The 12,705-nt window shown below is 51.9% G+C and overlaps 2 protein-coding genes across 2 annotated transcripts in view; one reads left to right on the plus strand and one right to left on the minus strand.

The window, feature by feature from the left end:
- Nucleotides 1-7,546: 7,546 nt before the first annotated feature.
- CUNH19orf33 (chromosome unknown C19orf33 homolog) lies at nucleotides 7,547-8,259 on the plus strand (the record flags this gene model as incomplete). The annotated part of the gene is made up of 4 exons (XM_012559052.2): nucleotides 7,547-7,568; nucleotides 7,705-7,817; nucleotides 7,921-7,992; nucleotides 8,155-8,259. Coding segments are annotated over exons 1-4 (312 nt in total), but the record flags the coding sequence as incomplete, so codon positions are not given.
- Nucleotides 8,260-8,475: 216 nt separating this feature from the next.
- YIF1B (Yip1 interacting factor homolog B, membrane trafficking protein) overlaps nucleotides 8,476-12,705 on the minus strand; it is an 8,030-nt gene continuing 3,800 nt past the window's right edge. Inside the window, exons 2-8 of the mRNA XM_004388135.2 lie at nucleotides 12,125-12,363; nucleotides 11,860-11,964; nucleotides 11,626-11,704; nucleotides 11,434-11,491; nucleotides 10,052-10,207; nucleotides 9,885-9,978; nucleotides 8,476-8,844 (exon numbers count right to left, since the gene is read on the minus strand). Coding sequence (XP_004388192.1) covers nucleotides 8,689-8,844; nucleotides 9,885-9,978; nucleotides 10,052-10,207; nucleotides 11,434-11,491; nucleotides 11,626-11,704; nucleotides 11,860-11,964; nucleotides 12,125-12,363 — 887 coding nt within the window. The 3' untranslated portion in view covers nucleotides 8,476-8,688. The remainder of the gene's footprint in view (nucleotides 8,845-9,884; nucleotides 9,979-10,051; nucleotides 10,208-11,433; nucleotides 11,492-11,625; nucleotides 11,705-11,859; nucleotides 11,965-12,124; nucleotides 12,364-12,705) is intronic.

Genomic DNA, 12,705 nt, shown 5'->3' on the forward strand with positions numbered 1-12,705 from the left:
CTTCCCTGTCCACTAAAATTGGCTTCCAGAAGTATCTTCCTAAACTGCAGTGATTAAGTAAAAAAAGTTAGGGTTGGAGTAACCACTGAAGAATGTCTGCTGATAAAATGTTAGAGAAAGGGTAAGCTGACCTAGTAGTGAATAATATCAGTATTGCTGCAGGCCAGCTGGGAACACAAGTCCCTTTTTCCTACAAGGCAGAAGACGCTTGTTTATTCCCTTTAGACTAAGTCATTTTAGGCAAAAATAATCAAGAAACAACTACGAGAGGATGGTGGCTCGTAGACGCAAAGGCCAGATCAACAGAGGGGAATTCTACTCCGTTGACAGGTCAATCAGGAGTGGCCAGGGGCAAGCAGGGCCTGAGGAGAAGAATAAACATAAGCTACTGTCCCTGCTTCTGTTAGCCATGTTGGGTGAGGACTGAATGGCAGGGACCTAATATTTTCTGGAGAGTAGAGAGGGATGGACATGCTCTTGTCCTTGGACCTCACACCTATGTGTTCCATCCAAGCATTTCTGTATCCACCTTCTCAGCTTTAATCTAGCCTCCATTTGTAAACCTGTGTTAAGCAGAGCCATCATATAGGGAGCCACCAATAGGGAGTTGTGATGGAAGCAGGCTCCCACGTCCATTTCCCCATCTTTCTTTCAGTAATAGAATTCCCCCATGTTTTAGCTGGACATGTGGTTGCCCAGTTAGGAACTACATTTCTCAGCCTCTCTTGCAACTAGATGTGATCATTTGTCTGAATCCTGGTCAACAGGATGTGGATGGAAGGGACGTGTGCTGTGTCCAGGTCAGGACCTTAAAAAGAAGCTGTGTACCCTGATACCAAAGCCAGGCAAAGACACCACTAAAATGGAAGATTACAGACCAATATCCTTCATGAACATTGACACAAAAATTCTAGCCAATAGAATCCAACAGCATATCAAAAAAATAATACATCATGACCAAGTGGGATTCATACCAGGTATGCAAGGATGTTCAACATTGGAAAATCAAAGTAATCCACCAATAAATAAAGGAAAAGAATCACATGATCATCTCAATCAATGCAGAAAAGGCCTTTGATAAAAGTCCAACACCCATTCCTAATAAAAACTCTCACCAAAATAGGAATAGAAGGGAAATTCCTCAACATAATTAAGAGCGTATACACAAAACTAACAACCAGTATTATTCTCAATGGAGAGAGAGTGAAAGCATTCCCCCTGAGAACGAGAGAACCCGACAAGAATGCCCTTTATCACCACTCTTATTCAACATTGTGCTGGAAGTCCTAGCTAGAGCAATAAGACAAGAAAGGGAAATAAAGCGTATCTAAATTGGTAAGGAAGAAGTAAAACTATCCCTATTCACAGATAATATGATCCTATACATAGAAAATCCACAAGAAAGCTACTGGAACTAACAGAAGGATTCAGGAAAGTGGCAGGGTACAAGACCAATATACAAAAATCATTCAGATTGCTCTACACAAACAAAGAGAACTCTGAAAAGGAAATCAGGAAAACAATACCATTTACAATAGCCCCCCAAAACATAAAATACTTAGGAATAAACCTAACTAGGGATTAAAAGACCTATACAAAGAAAACTACAAAACACTACTGCAAGAAACCAGAAGAGACCTTCATAAATGGAAAAACATACCATGCTCATGAATCAGAAGACTTAACATTGTGAAAATGTCAGTACTACCCAAAGCAATCTATAGATACAATGCAATCTCGATCCAAATCCCAACAACATTATTTAACGAGATGGAAAAACCAATCATCAGCTTTATATGGAAAGGAAAGATCCCCCAGATAAGTAAAACATTACTGAAAAAGAACAAAGTAGGAGGCCTCACACTACCCAATCTCAGAACCTACTATACGGTTACAGTAGTCAAAACAGGCTGATACTGGTACAATGATAGGCACCTAGACCAATGGAACAGAATTGAGAACCCGGAAATAAATCCACCCACCTGTAGACACCTGATCTTTGACAAAGGGTGAAAGTCCATTAAATGGGGAAGAGATAGTCTCTTCAATAAATGGTGCTGGCAAAACTTCATATGCATTTGCAGAAAAATGAAACAGGATCCATACCTCACCTGATACACAAAAACTAACTCAAAATGGATAAAAAACCTAGAACTATAAAGTTTATGAAAGAAAACATAGGAATAATGCTAGGGGCCCTAATTTATGGCATAAATAGAATATCAAGCATAACTAAAAATATACAAACTCCAAAAGATAAACTAGATAACTGGGATCTCCTAAAAATTAAATACTTATGCTCATCAAAAAGACTTTTCCAAGAGAGTAAAAGGAAAACCTACAGAGTGGGAAAAAAATATTTGGCAGTGACGTATCTGATAAAGGTTTAATCTCTAAAATATACAGAAAACTTCACCAACTCAACAATAAAAAGACAAGCAACCCAATCACAAAATGAGCAAAGAACATGGACAGACACTTCATCAAAGAGGGCATTTGGGTGGCCCACAAATGAAAAGACGCTCACAATCACTAGCCATTAGATGCAATCAAAACCACGGTGAGATACCATCTCACTCCTGCAAGAATGGCACTGATCAAATATTCAGAAAACAAACGCTGGCAAGGTTGTGGGGAGATTGGAACTCTCATACAGTGCCGGTGGGAATGTAAAATGGTACAACCACCATGGAAAATGATATGGTGCTTCCTTAAAAAGCTAGAAATAGAAAACTATATGATCCAGCAATCCCACTCCTAGGAATATTGTGGGGATATATGCCATTTAAACATGGCTACACTATTGACAACTTCAGCCCCTCAAAGGCCTCTATGCTGCACAGGACATGTTGAGACTTGTCAGCGATGAGGAGGAGATTAGGTACGACTTGTTTTCCCAAACATATTGTCCCATTACTGATTGGCTTGTTTACCTGAATTCCTTCTCCCTTGCCCGAAACTTATTGTTACTCACCCAAAGCCCATTGTTCTGTTATTTGCTTCACTGCTTGCTGTATTGACTATAAATAAACTCCTGGGACTGAAGCCGGGGTCGACTCCTCAGAGTGACCCTCCTGGCCCCACTTCTCTGTAAGAGTTGTGTTTGGTTACTGTCTCTGCCATCCCAACAACCGTCGCCGCTGTGACAGAATATATCCTAGAGAAATAAGAGCCATCACACAAATAGACATACACACCCATATTCATTGCAGCTCTATTCACAATAGCAAAAAGATGGAAACAACCTAAGAGCCCATCAACAGATGAATGGATAAGCAAATTATGGTACATACACACAATGGAATACTACACAATGATAAAAACCAATGATGAATCCGCGAAGTATCTTACAACATGGATGAATCTGGAGCACATTATGCTGAGTGAAATAAGTGAATCACAAAAGGACAAATACTGTATGATACCACTACTATAAAAACTCAAGGTGTACACACAGAAAAAAACAATCTTTGATGATTACGAGGCAGGGGAGGGGAACTCACTAGATAGTAAACAAGTGTTAAATTTGGTGAAGGGAAAAACAGACAACAATATAGGAGACATCGGCACAACCTGACCATGGTAAAGGAAGACACTTAGACTAACACAAGAAGGAAAAAAAAGAAGGCAACCGCAGTAAATACTATAGCCTTGTACTGGTACAGTAGCATACACAACCCTACAATAACATAAAAACAAATAATAACTTACAAGCAGATACATAGGCAGATATGTACGCTGAACAGGAGGAGGAGGGTGTAGAGGAGTCTACCTACGTACATATGTAGGTTAGGCTATGGATATTTTTAATACATATTTGTATGTACAGCATGTACATTCAGATATAATAGAAGATAAAAGGGGCACAGTCAGAAACTTCCTAGACACATCCAAACACCTCGACGGACCGAGTTACTGGGCTGAGGGCTGGGGACCATGGTCTCAGGGGACATCTAGGTCAATTGGCATAACATAGTTCATAAAGAAAATGTTCTGCATCCTACTTTGGTGAGTAGCGTCTGGGGTCTTAAAAGCTTGCAAGCAGCCATCTAAGATACATCTATTGGTCCCATCCCGTCTGGAGCAAAGACAAATGAAGAAAACTAAAGACACACAGAAAATATGAGTACAAAGATTAATGGACCACATGAACCACAGCCGCCACCAGCCTGAGCCCAAAAGAACGAGATGGTGCCTGGCTACCACCCCGCTCTGACAGGGATCACAATAGAGGGTTCTGGACAGAGCAGGAGAAAAATGTAGAACAAAATTCAAATTCACAGAAAAGACAAGACTTACTGGTCTGACAGAGACGGAAGGGAATCCCTGAGACTATGACCCCTGGAAACCCTCCTAAAAGCCACTCCCAAACTTCACCTTTCAACCAGAGATTAGACAGGCCTATAAAACAATAACATACAGGAAGAAAGTGCTTCTTAGAGCAATCAAGTATACGAGATCAAATGGGCAACACTTGTCCAAAAGCAAAGACGAGAAGGCAGGAAGGGACAGGAAAACTGGACAAACGGAAACAGGGAACCCGGGGTGGAAAGGGGGAGAGTACCGACACATTGCGGGAATTGCAACCAATGTCACGTAAAAATTTGTGTATGAATTTTTGAATGAGAAACTAATTTGCCCTGCATGTTGTTGTTGTTAGGTGCCGTCAGGTTGGCTCCAACTCATAGCGACCCCATGTACAACAGAAGGAAACCCTGCCCGGTCCTGCGCCATCCTCACAATTGTTGCTATGCTTGAGCCCATTGTTGGAGCCATTGTGTCAATCCATCTCGTTGAAGGTCTTCCTCTTTTTCACTGACTCTCTGCTTTACCAAGCATGATGTCCTTCTCCAAGGACTGATCCCTCCTGACACCATGTCCAAAGTATGTGAGACGTAGTCTCACCATCCTTGCTTCTAAGGACCATTCTCATTGAACTTCTTCCAAGGCAGATTTGTTCCTTCTTCTGGAAGTTCATGGTATATTCAACATTCTTCGCCAACACCACAATTCAAAGGCATCAGTTCTTCTTCAGTCTTCCTGATTCATGGTCCAGCTTTCACTTGCACATGAGGCAGCTGAGAACACCATGACTTGGGTCAGGCGCACCTTAGTCCTCACAGTGACATCTTTGCTTTTTAATATTTTAAAGAGGTCTTTTGCAGCAGATTTGCCCAATGCAATAGGTCGTTTGATTTCTTGACTGCTGCATAGATATTACTTATTCCCTTTTCCTGCTATATTTCTCTCCTTAGTACTTACCATTTTTTAAAAAAAGTTTTTATTGCGGTGTAAGTTATATGATATTCACCCATTTTAAGTGTACAATGATTTTTAATAATTTTACCAAGTAGCGCAACCATCACCGTAAATTAGCTTTAGAACATTTTCAGCCCCCTAATAAGATCCCTCCTGCCCATTTTGCAGTTAATCCCCATTTCCACTTCCAGCCCCTGGCAACCACTAATCTAGTTCTCTATCAGTTTGTCTTTCCTGGACATTTCATATACATGGAATCACACACTATGTTGTCCCTTGTGTCTGGCTTCTGTTACCTAGCATAATATGTTTGAGGTTCATCCATGATGTAGCTTGAATCAGGAGTTCATTCCTTTTTTATTGCTGAGTAGTATTCCACTGTATGGATATACTGCTACATTTTGTCCTTTAGTTTGGCGGTATTTACTTTCTTTCTAGCGTTTCGTTTTTCCCTAACATACTATATATTTTATCCTGTTTATGGCTTATCTCCCCCACCAGAATGCCACTTCCATGAGGCTGGCACTTCAGAGGCATAACGAGGTGGGGGCATAAGTCCAGGGGGGCGCCAGACGAGGTGCAGAATGACATTCTGAGGCACCACAAATATGAAAGGCTCCTGACTGAGGCAGCTGGACAGAAGTGGGGGGGGAAGGCGTTTCTGCCGATGCGTCGCTGCTATCAACGTCTATTCATCTTGAAATTGGAGGTGGGGGTAACTTAGAGATTGCCCCTGGGTGCTTGTTACCCTCGCTATGCCCCTGTGGCACTTTCGTGTTTTGTTCACTTCAGTAGCCCAGATTCATCAGGTTGGTTCCAAGTTCATGCCCCTAGATCTGTGCCAGGCCCGCAGTAGGTACTCAGTAAGTCTGTGCTGAAGGAATGAATGACGCTTCACATAACTTCCGGTTATGGTAAGTGCTGTGACCGACATACAGCCGCGGAAGCGGATGGAGTGGTGGGGACTCCCTGAGGAGGGCCACCTGAGCGGAGGGGTACCTGAGTGAAGCGAAGATGTGAATGGCGTTACAGCATCGTCCCCAGGCCTCAGCCCTTGCCTGCCACTCCCTGCAGGTACGGACAGCCTAGCTGCTGGTGTGACACACCAGGACACCTATCCCACAGCCGCGGGAGCAGTAGCGCAGGCGCCCAGCTCTTCCCGTCTGACCCGGACCCAGCGCACTGTGGGGAGGGAGGGCTGGTTCGGCTGGCTGCCCCTTCTGCTGACAGCCCCCCCAGGTTGAGACGAGGGGACAGGCTGAGTCTTAGACTCTTATTTGAACCCCAGTTCTAGTCTATTCATGCTGTTTGAACCTCAGTTAACCTAACTGCTTGGTCCCTCAGTTTCCACATCTGCAAAATAGGGATAGTAACAATAAAAAAAAAAGCCCGTTGCCGTCAAGTCAATTCCGACTCCTAGCGACCCTATAGTTCGGAGTAGAACTGCTCCATAGGGTTTCCAAGGAGCAGCTGGGGAATTCGAACTGCCGACCTTTTGGGTAGCAGCCGAGCTCTTAACCACTGCGCCACGAGGGCTCCATAGTAACAATACTCACCTTTTATTATGATGATTTTAAAAATTATTTTAGAAAGCAGTTACTCTGTGCTAGGTGTTCTAAGGAACGAGTCCATCCGAGCCTCACATTAGCCCCATGTGGTACCTATCATCATTCCACTTTACACATCAGGAAACTGAGGCACAGAGGGGTGCAGCAACTTCCCCAAGGTCACCTATCCGCTAAGAGATACAGCTGGGCTTCAGATTCAGCAGGCTGGCCAAGTCCACGCTCTTTACCCCTCCAAACTCGGCTGCTCACCAAGCCTGAGGGTTTGTTACAGTGAATATACACGAAGCCCTAAACGGGGAGCCTGGCAGGCAGCAAGCAGTCAGCATACAGTGAGTACTATGACTAGGGTACACAGGACACGGGGCCCTCCCCTCCCTCTCAGTGCATCGGACCCTTTTGGGGGAAACTGATGACAGCTCTAGCCCCTCTCCCCAGAAATCTGCAGTTCCCCTCACACCTTGTCCTTTACGACCCTACCCACGGAGCCCCCTTCACCGGCCAAAGCTCATAGGGGAAGCAGTCTACTGCCTACCCTCCCTCCGGAGAGAGGAAAAGTTGCTGAGGCGGGGCGGTGAGTCAGGGCTCAGGACTTGGGACAAAGGCTGGGGTGGAGCTCCTCAGAATTCCTAGGGCGGGTAGGTCCCGCAGCCCCACCCTGTGCGGGCTCCAGCATTGCCCAGGCCCTCCTGGCCCTCTGGGGACACTTTTCTCTCCCCACCATGGAGTTCGATCTGTCCGCAGGTGCGCTCCTGGGGGGGGGGGGCGGTAAAGGGGCTTGAGTTGCAGGGGGCCAGACTCAGGCACAGGGGCTGCCACCGAGGGCCGCTCCCTGCCGCCTGCAGCAAACCCCCCCCCCAAACTTCTCTTTTTGCTGCAGCCCTGGAGTCCACTTCCAAGAAACCCGACGGGGCAGGCCAGGGGGAGAAACCCAAACACAGTCCCCACAACGTGCACGGCCCATCAATGGCAGGAGCAGCTGCTAATCCCAGGGTGAGTCAGCACCTGATCGGGCACATGCGCGGGGTGGAGGCGCGGGCCTGCCTTGGGGGGCCTGAGTAGGGGGGCCCAAGCCTCACTGCAGCCCCCCCACCAGCACGACCACGGCAGCTCTTCTGACTCCAGCAGCAGCAGCAGCAGCTCCAGCGACTCAGACACGGAAGGGAAGGTAAGGCGCGCCCCTCCCAAGCGTGTGCCGTGCGCCCAAGTGAGGGCTGGGGTCCCCGGGCTGGGGCGGTACGCGGGCTCCGCCCACGTCCAGCCCGGCACCTGGGCGCTTCGCAGGAGGACCCATGTCTCTCCTTCTCTCCCTCGCTGTCTCTGGCGGCAGCTCCATGCCACGGGGTCACACCTGCAGGCAAGTGCCCCAGGCCAGGCCAAGAAGCCCAAGGTGAAGAAGAAGAAGGAGGAGAAGGGGAAGAAGGCGGAGAAGGGGAAGAAGGCGGAGAAGAAAAAGAAGGGCAAGGACGCCCCTCACTGACTGTGCCTGGGAGGGTGCTCATTAAACCGTCCTGCTTCTGGGTGACAGCGCTGTGCTGGGTTCCTGCCCCGCCCCGTCCCCGCTCAGTCGCAGGCTGGCCCTGTCCCCTGCCGGGAGGCCGGCCTTCTGCCCAGCAGGCGTAGGGCCAAGGAGAGGCTGTCACGCGAGTGCCCAACAGGGTTTATTGTTTCGGTAACGGCGGCCGCTCTCCGGACCGCGGCTGTGCAGCGGAGATCTCAGCACCTTGGCGAGAGGGGAAGGGGGAGGCCCGCCGGCCGCACCGTGAGGCCTGCGGCTGGCGCGCGGACACGAGATGAGTTGCAGCGGCACACGGTGGCCGCCAGGGGCTGCGGCGGGGAGGTTTCCCGGTGGTCGGAGCGGCCCTCACCGCACCAGGCGGAAGGTGAGCCAGTACATGAGCAGAGGCTGCGCGGTGGCCACCGCCATGGTCAGGTACATGCGCAGCTGGTTCCGCGCGCCGCGCACCGGGACTCCTTCCGCCGCCGCCTCCGCCAGGATCTTCAGACGCAGGGTCCGGATCTGGGGTGGGGGTGGGGAGACAGGTCAAGGGATAGGCCAGCCCTTGAGCCCTCTCGGCCTCGGCCAGCGACCTGGGCCTGCTTCTCGCCTCTGCCCGTGAGTTACTGGGCAGCCCGGGTCAAGTCCCTGCCCCTCTGCAGCCTCCAGTTTCCCTGTGGTCCCCAGAGGCGGCTGGAGACAAGGCCTCCGCCCTCTGTGGCCTCGGTTTCTTATCGGTCCAGGGGACAGCTGGGCACAAGGCTCGGTTCCTCGGGGGCTTGTTTCGCCCAAATCCTCTAAGAGAGAGTGAGGACTTACTCCTCGCCAGGCCCTGTGAGCAGACCCTCCTATGAGGGTGCCAAGGTCAACGGCAGGCAAGGACCATAAACCAGTGAGGTGGGGAACTTCACTGTGGACCCTGCCTGAGGGGGGTGGGGAGCGTCGCTGCTGCCGCCACGCTGCAGATGGCTTCCATGCTGGACAGGTGATGATTGCCAAGGCAAGCCAGAAGGGCTACTTTAACTTGGAAATGCTGACACCTAAGGCAGTTTGTCTGAGGGCCCGAGTCAGCCCACCAGCCACCCGTTTCTGCCCTCTACTTCTCACCCACGCTCGCACGGAACCCTCCCAGTACTGAGGGGCAATTACCATCATGCCCATTTTACAAAAGGGGAAACTGAGTCTTGAAGAGGGAAGTGATCTGCCCCGGATCCAGCAAAGCTGCCGTCAGGCTCAGGGCCTCTCTCAGGAAGGGCGCTCAGAGAACCTGCTGCAGGGGTGCGGAGCCTCCTTCCTCCTACCGGAAAGTCTGGCAGGAACTCTTGCCATGTAAAGAGGGAGGGGCCCTGCTGGCTGGGTACCCCCTGCCTCTGCACCCTAACTAGCTTCTTCCCTCCTTCAGGCCCCAGCTTGGACACATCCTCTTGCAGGAAGCCCTCCCCAGGGCTCCTCAGTTTGGCAATGAGGCTCTGGTCTAAACTCCCCGTGTGAAACCCTTAGCTCAGGTCCCTGCCCAGGCCTCTGCCCTCAGCCTCACCCCCACCCCCAGGCCCCCAGCTCACCATGAACACAAAGATGGACGCACAGCACCAGCCCAGCACCAGGTAGTAGCCCATCTTCCCGAAGAGCAAGCCCGTGAGGACCCCGCCGATCATCCTGGTTGGGGAGAGGGTCTGAGGACGAGGCCCCGGGCCAGAGCAGGCTGGCAGGGAGGACCGGGAGCACTCACCCGACATATTTGTAGCCCAAGAAGGCCACCAGGTCAATGGTGGTGAGGTCAGTGTTGATGGTGACCAGGTAGAGGCTGAGCAGGATGGCCAGCACCTCCAGTGTCAGCCAGGCCAATGCTGAGCTGGCCTGCAGCCCAAGGAGGTCAGGGGAGAACCTGCGGGCACCCACGCTCTGTCACCCAGCAGGCCAGCTCAGACCCCCCGCAAGCACCCTCCTGGGCCCAGCTCTGTGGGGCTGGAGACCCAGCAGTGATGAACATGGCCTGGGGCCCTTTTCTCACCCAAATCCCAGTACAGGAGGTGAAGCAGACCTGTCCTACCGACAGCCCAGAGTGATCAGGGTGGAAATAAGGCTGGCACAGGTGGGTTGGTGGGGTGGTCAGGCTGGGACTGGATAGGCGGAGGTGGAGTGGTGGAGAGGGAGCTGGGAAGGGGGAGGCGTAGGCGGAGTGGTGGGGGGAGGGGAGGCCGGGACAGGGGAGTTGGGGGGCAGGGAAGTCAGGCTCGGGTAGGAAAGCTCTGGGGGTATGGGAGCCCAGAGAGGCACCTGACTCAATCTGGGGGGCACACGGAAAGGTCAGAGTTGGCTTGCCAGAGGACGGGACACCTGAGCTGAGGCTGAGGGAACAGGGCGCTGGTCAGGGCAGAGGGCCCTTGTCTGTCTTGGTCCGTGATAGACCCCCTGAGCCTCAACAATTAACTGAGTACTTCTAATGACGTTTGTTTTCCGTGCCCCAAAGAAAGTGGCCAGGGGACTCTGAGTGAGAAGTAGGGGGCCTGACCTAGTCTCAGGGGAGCAGAAAGGCTTCCCTGAGGTGTGACATTGCAGAGGAGACATCATGAATGGGCAGGGCTCAGCAGGTGATGGAGGGGAGCAGAGGGAACACTCCTGAGCAGAGGGAACTGGGTGTGCAAAGGCCCTGGGGCGGCAGAGCCGGGCCCTCCTCAGACATGGGAAGGACCAGGGTGGCTGAAGCAGAGTGGACGGGGGAGGGGGCTGCACAGGTGGCCGTGCCAGGCTAAGGAGCTGGGCCTTGAACCAGGACGGGGAGCTGTGGACAGCTTCTAAGCAGGACAGGACGAGGCCAGGCCGGCATGGCAGACAAGCTCTTCCTGGCTGTTGCTGGAATGGGGGCAGGGGAGGTGAGTGGGCAGCTAGTCAGGAGAGGACGGATGAGACGGATCTGCTGGTGGAGGCCAAGAGGAAGGGCTGATGTGGCAGGTGACCCAGCACAGGGCGGGGCGATGTGCTGCACGTGGAAGGGAGGGGAGAGGGTGATGCCCACTGGGAGGATGATGGGGCTGTTCTGAGACGGGGGAACCAAGAGGCCTTCCTGACTGCCCCTCAGCCACCAAGCTCCACCTGCTCCAGGCCTCTTACCTGTCCTGGGTCCCCAGGGCGAGGCCTGCCACCAGGACGTACGTGATGAAAGCCATAGCTGTGGGAGGCAGACAGAGAACAAAACACCATCCTGGGGCCTCCAGGCACCCAAACCTCTGTCCCAACCTCCCCACCCAGAGGGAGAAGGGTGCCGGGGACTGGGGGTGGAGATAAGGGTGCATGGGGTGAAACCTGGAATGTAGAGGTCAGGAGCGTTGATGTCAAAGCGGGGGGCCACTGGTGTGTCCTGCTGGTACTGCACCTCCCAGTCCTGCAGGGATAGTGGGGGGCAGGCAGGACCCCCAGAGCTGGGCTCCTCCTCCCCTGCTTACAGGCCCTCCCTTGGAGCAAAGCTACTCACCCCAAGGCTGTGTTCCCCTTCAGCCCCTACCCCCTGCCCTCCCTCAGGAACAGGGTGGTGCTGACCTGGTGCATGTAGGGGAAGACGAGCAGGCCCAGCTTTTTGCCCACATACATGGTGTCCACAGCAAAGTAATACTTGAGCTTGCTGATGGGGAAGAAGCGGTCGATCTGGGGGGGCGGACCCAGGTCTCCTCAATCCAAAAGTTACCAGCACTGGGCCCTGCCCACTGGGTTCCAAGCCCCACTTCCCTTTTCTCTCTCTTGCTTCCAGCCTAAGGCTGCGTGGCCTCCTGCTTCAGCCCCTTCCCTGCGGCCCCAGCCCACTCACGTTCTTATCCACCAGCTCCTTGCCCTGGGCAGCCAGGCTGCTCCCATAGGCCATGGCCATGTTGGACACGGGATCGGCCAGGAAGGCCGCCTGGGGCGAAGTGGAGGCTGCAGAGTAGCCCAGGCCGCTGGGTGCCCGTGGGGCCCCGTAGCCCCGACTCTGAGCCGAACTCGTGTCATCGAAAAGCTGGTGGGGGTCAGCCATGCCCGGCTGGGACACAGGGATCCTCCTCTTCGAGGCTGCAGAGGAAGAGGGGTGGGGGGCCTCATTCATTCTGCTGGAGCACCCCCTCCCGCTCCGGCCGCAGTAGAGGCAGCTGTTAGCATCACCAGGCACTGGTTTTGGAGTCAGACGGGCCATCACGTGTGGGCTCTGCCTGCCATCCACCATCCAAAGAACATGATGGTGACAATGATGACCGACAATGAGGATGCTGACAGCCCTATTCACTGGGACCTACAGATGCCACTTTAAGGACTAAGGTGGCCCGAGCCACGGTGTTTTCAGTTGCCTCATATGCATGCAAAAGCTGGACAATGAATAAGGAAGACCGACGAAGAACTGACGCCTATGAATTGTGG

Source organism: Trichechus manatus, unplaced genomic scaffold, assembly GCF_000243295.1.
Source record: "Trichechus manatus latirostris isolate Lorelei unplaced genomic scaffold, TriManLat1.0 scaffold00207, whole genome shotgun sequence".
In the NCBI taxonomy this organism is placed as follows: domain Eukaryota; kingdom Metazoa; phylum Chordata; class Mammalia; order Sirenia; family Trichechidae; genus Trichechus; species Trichechus manatus.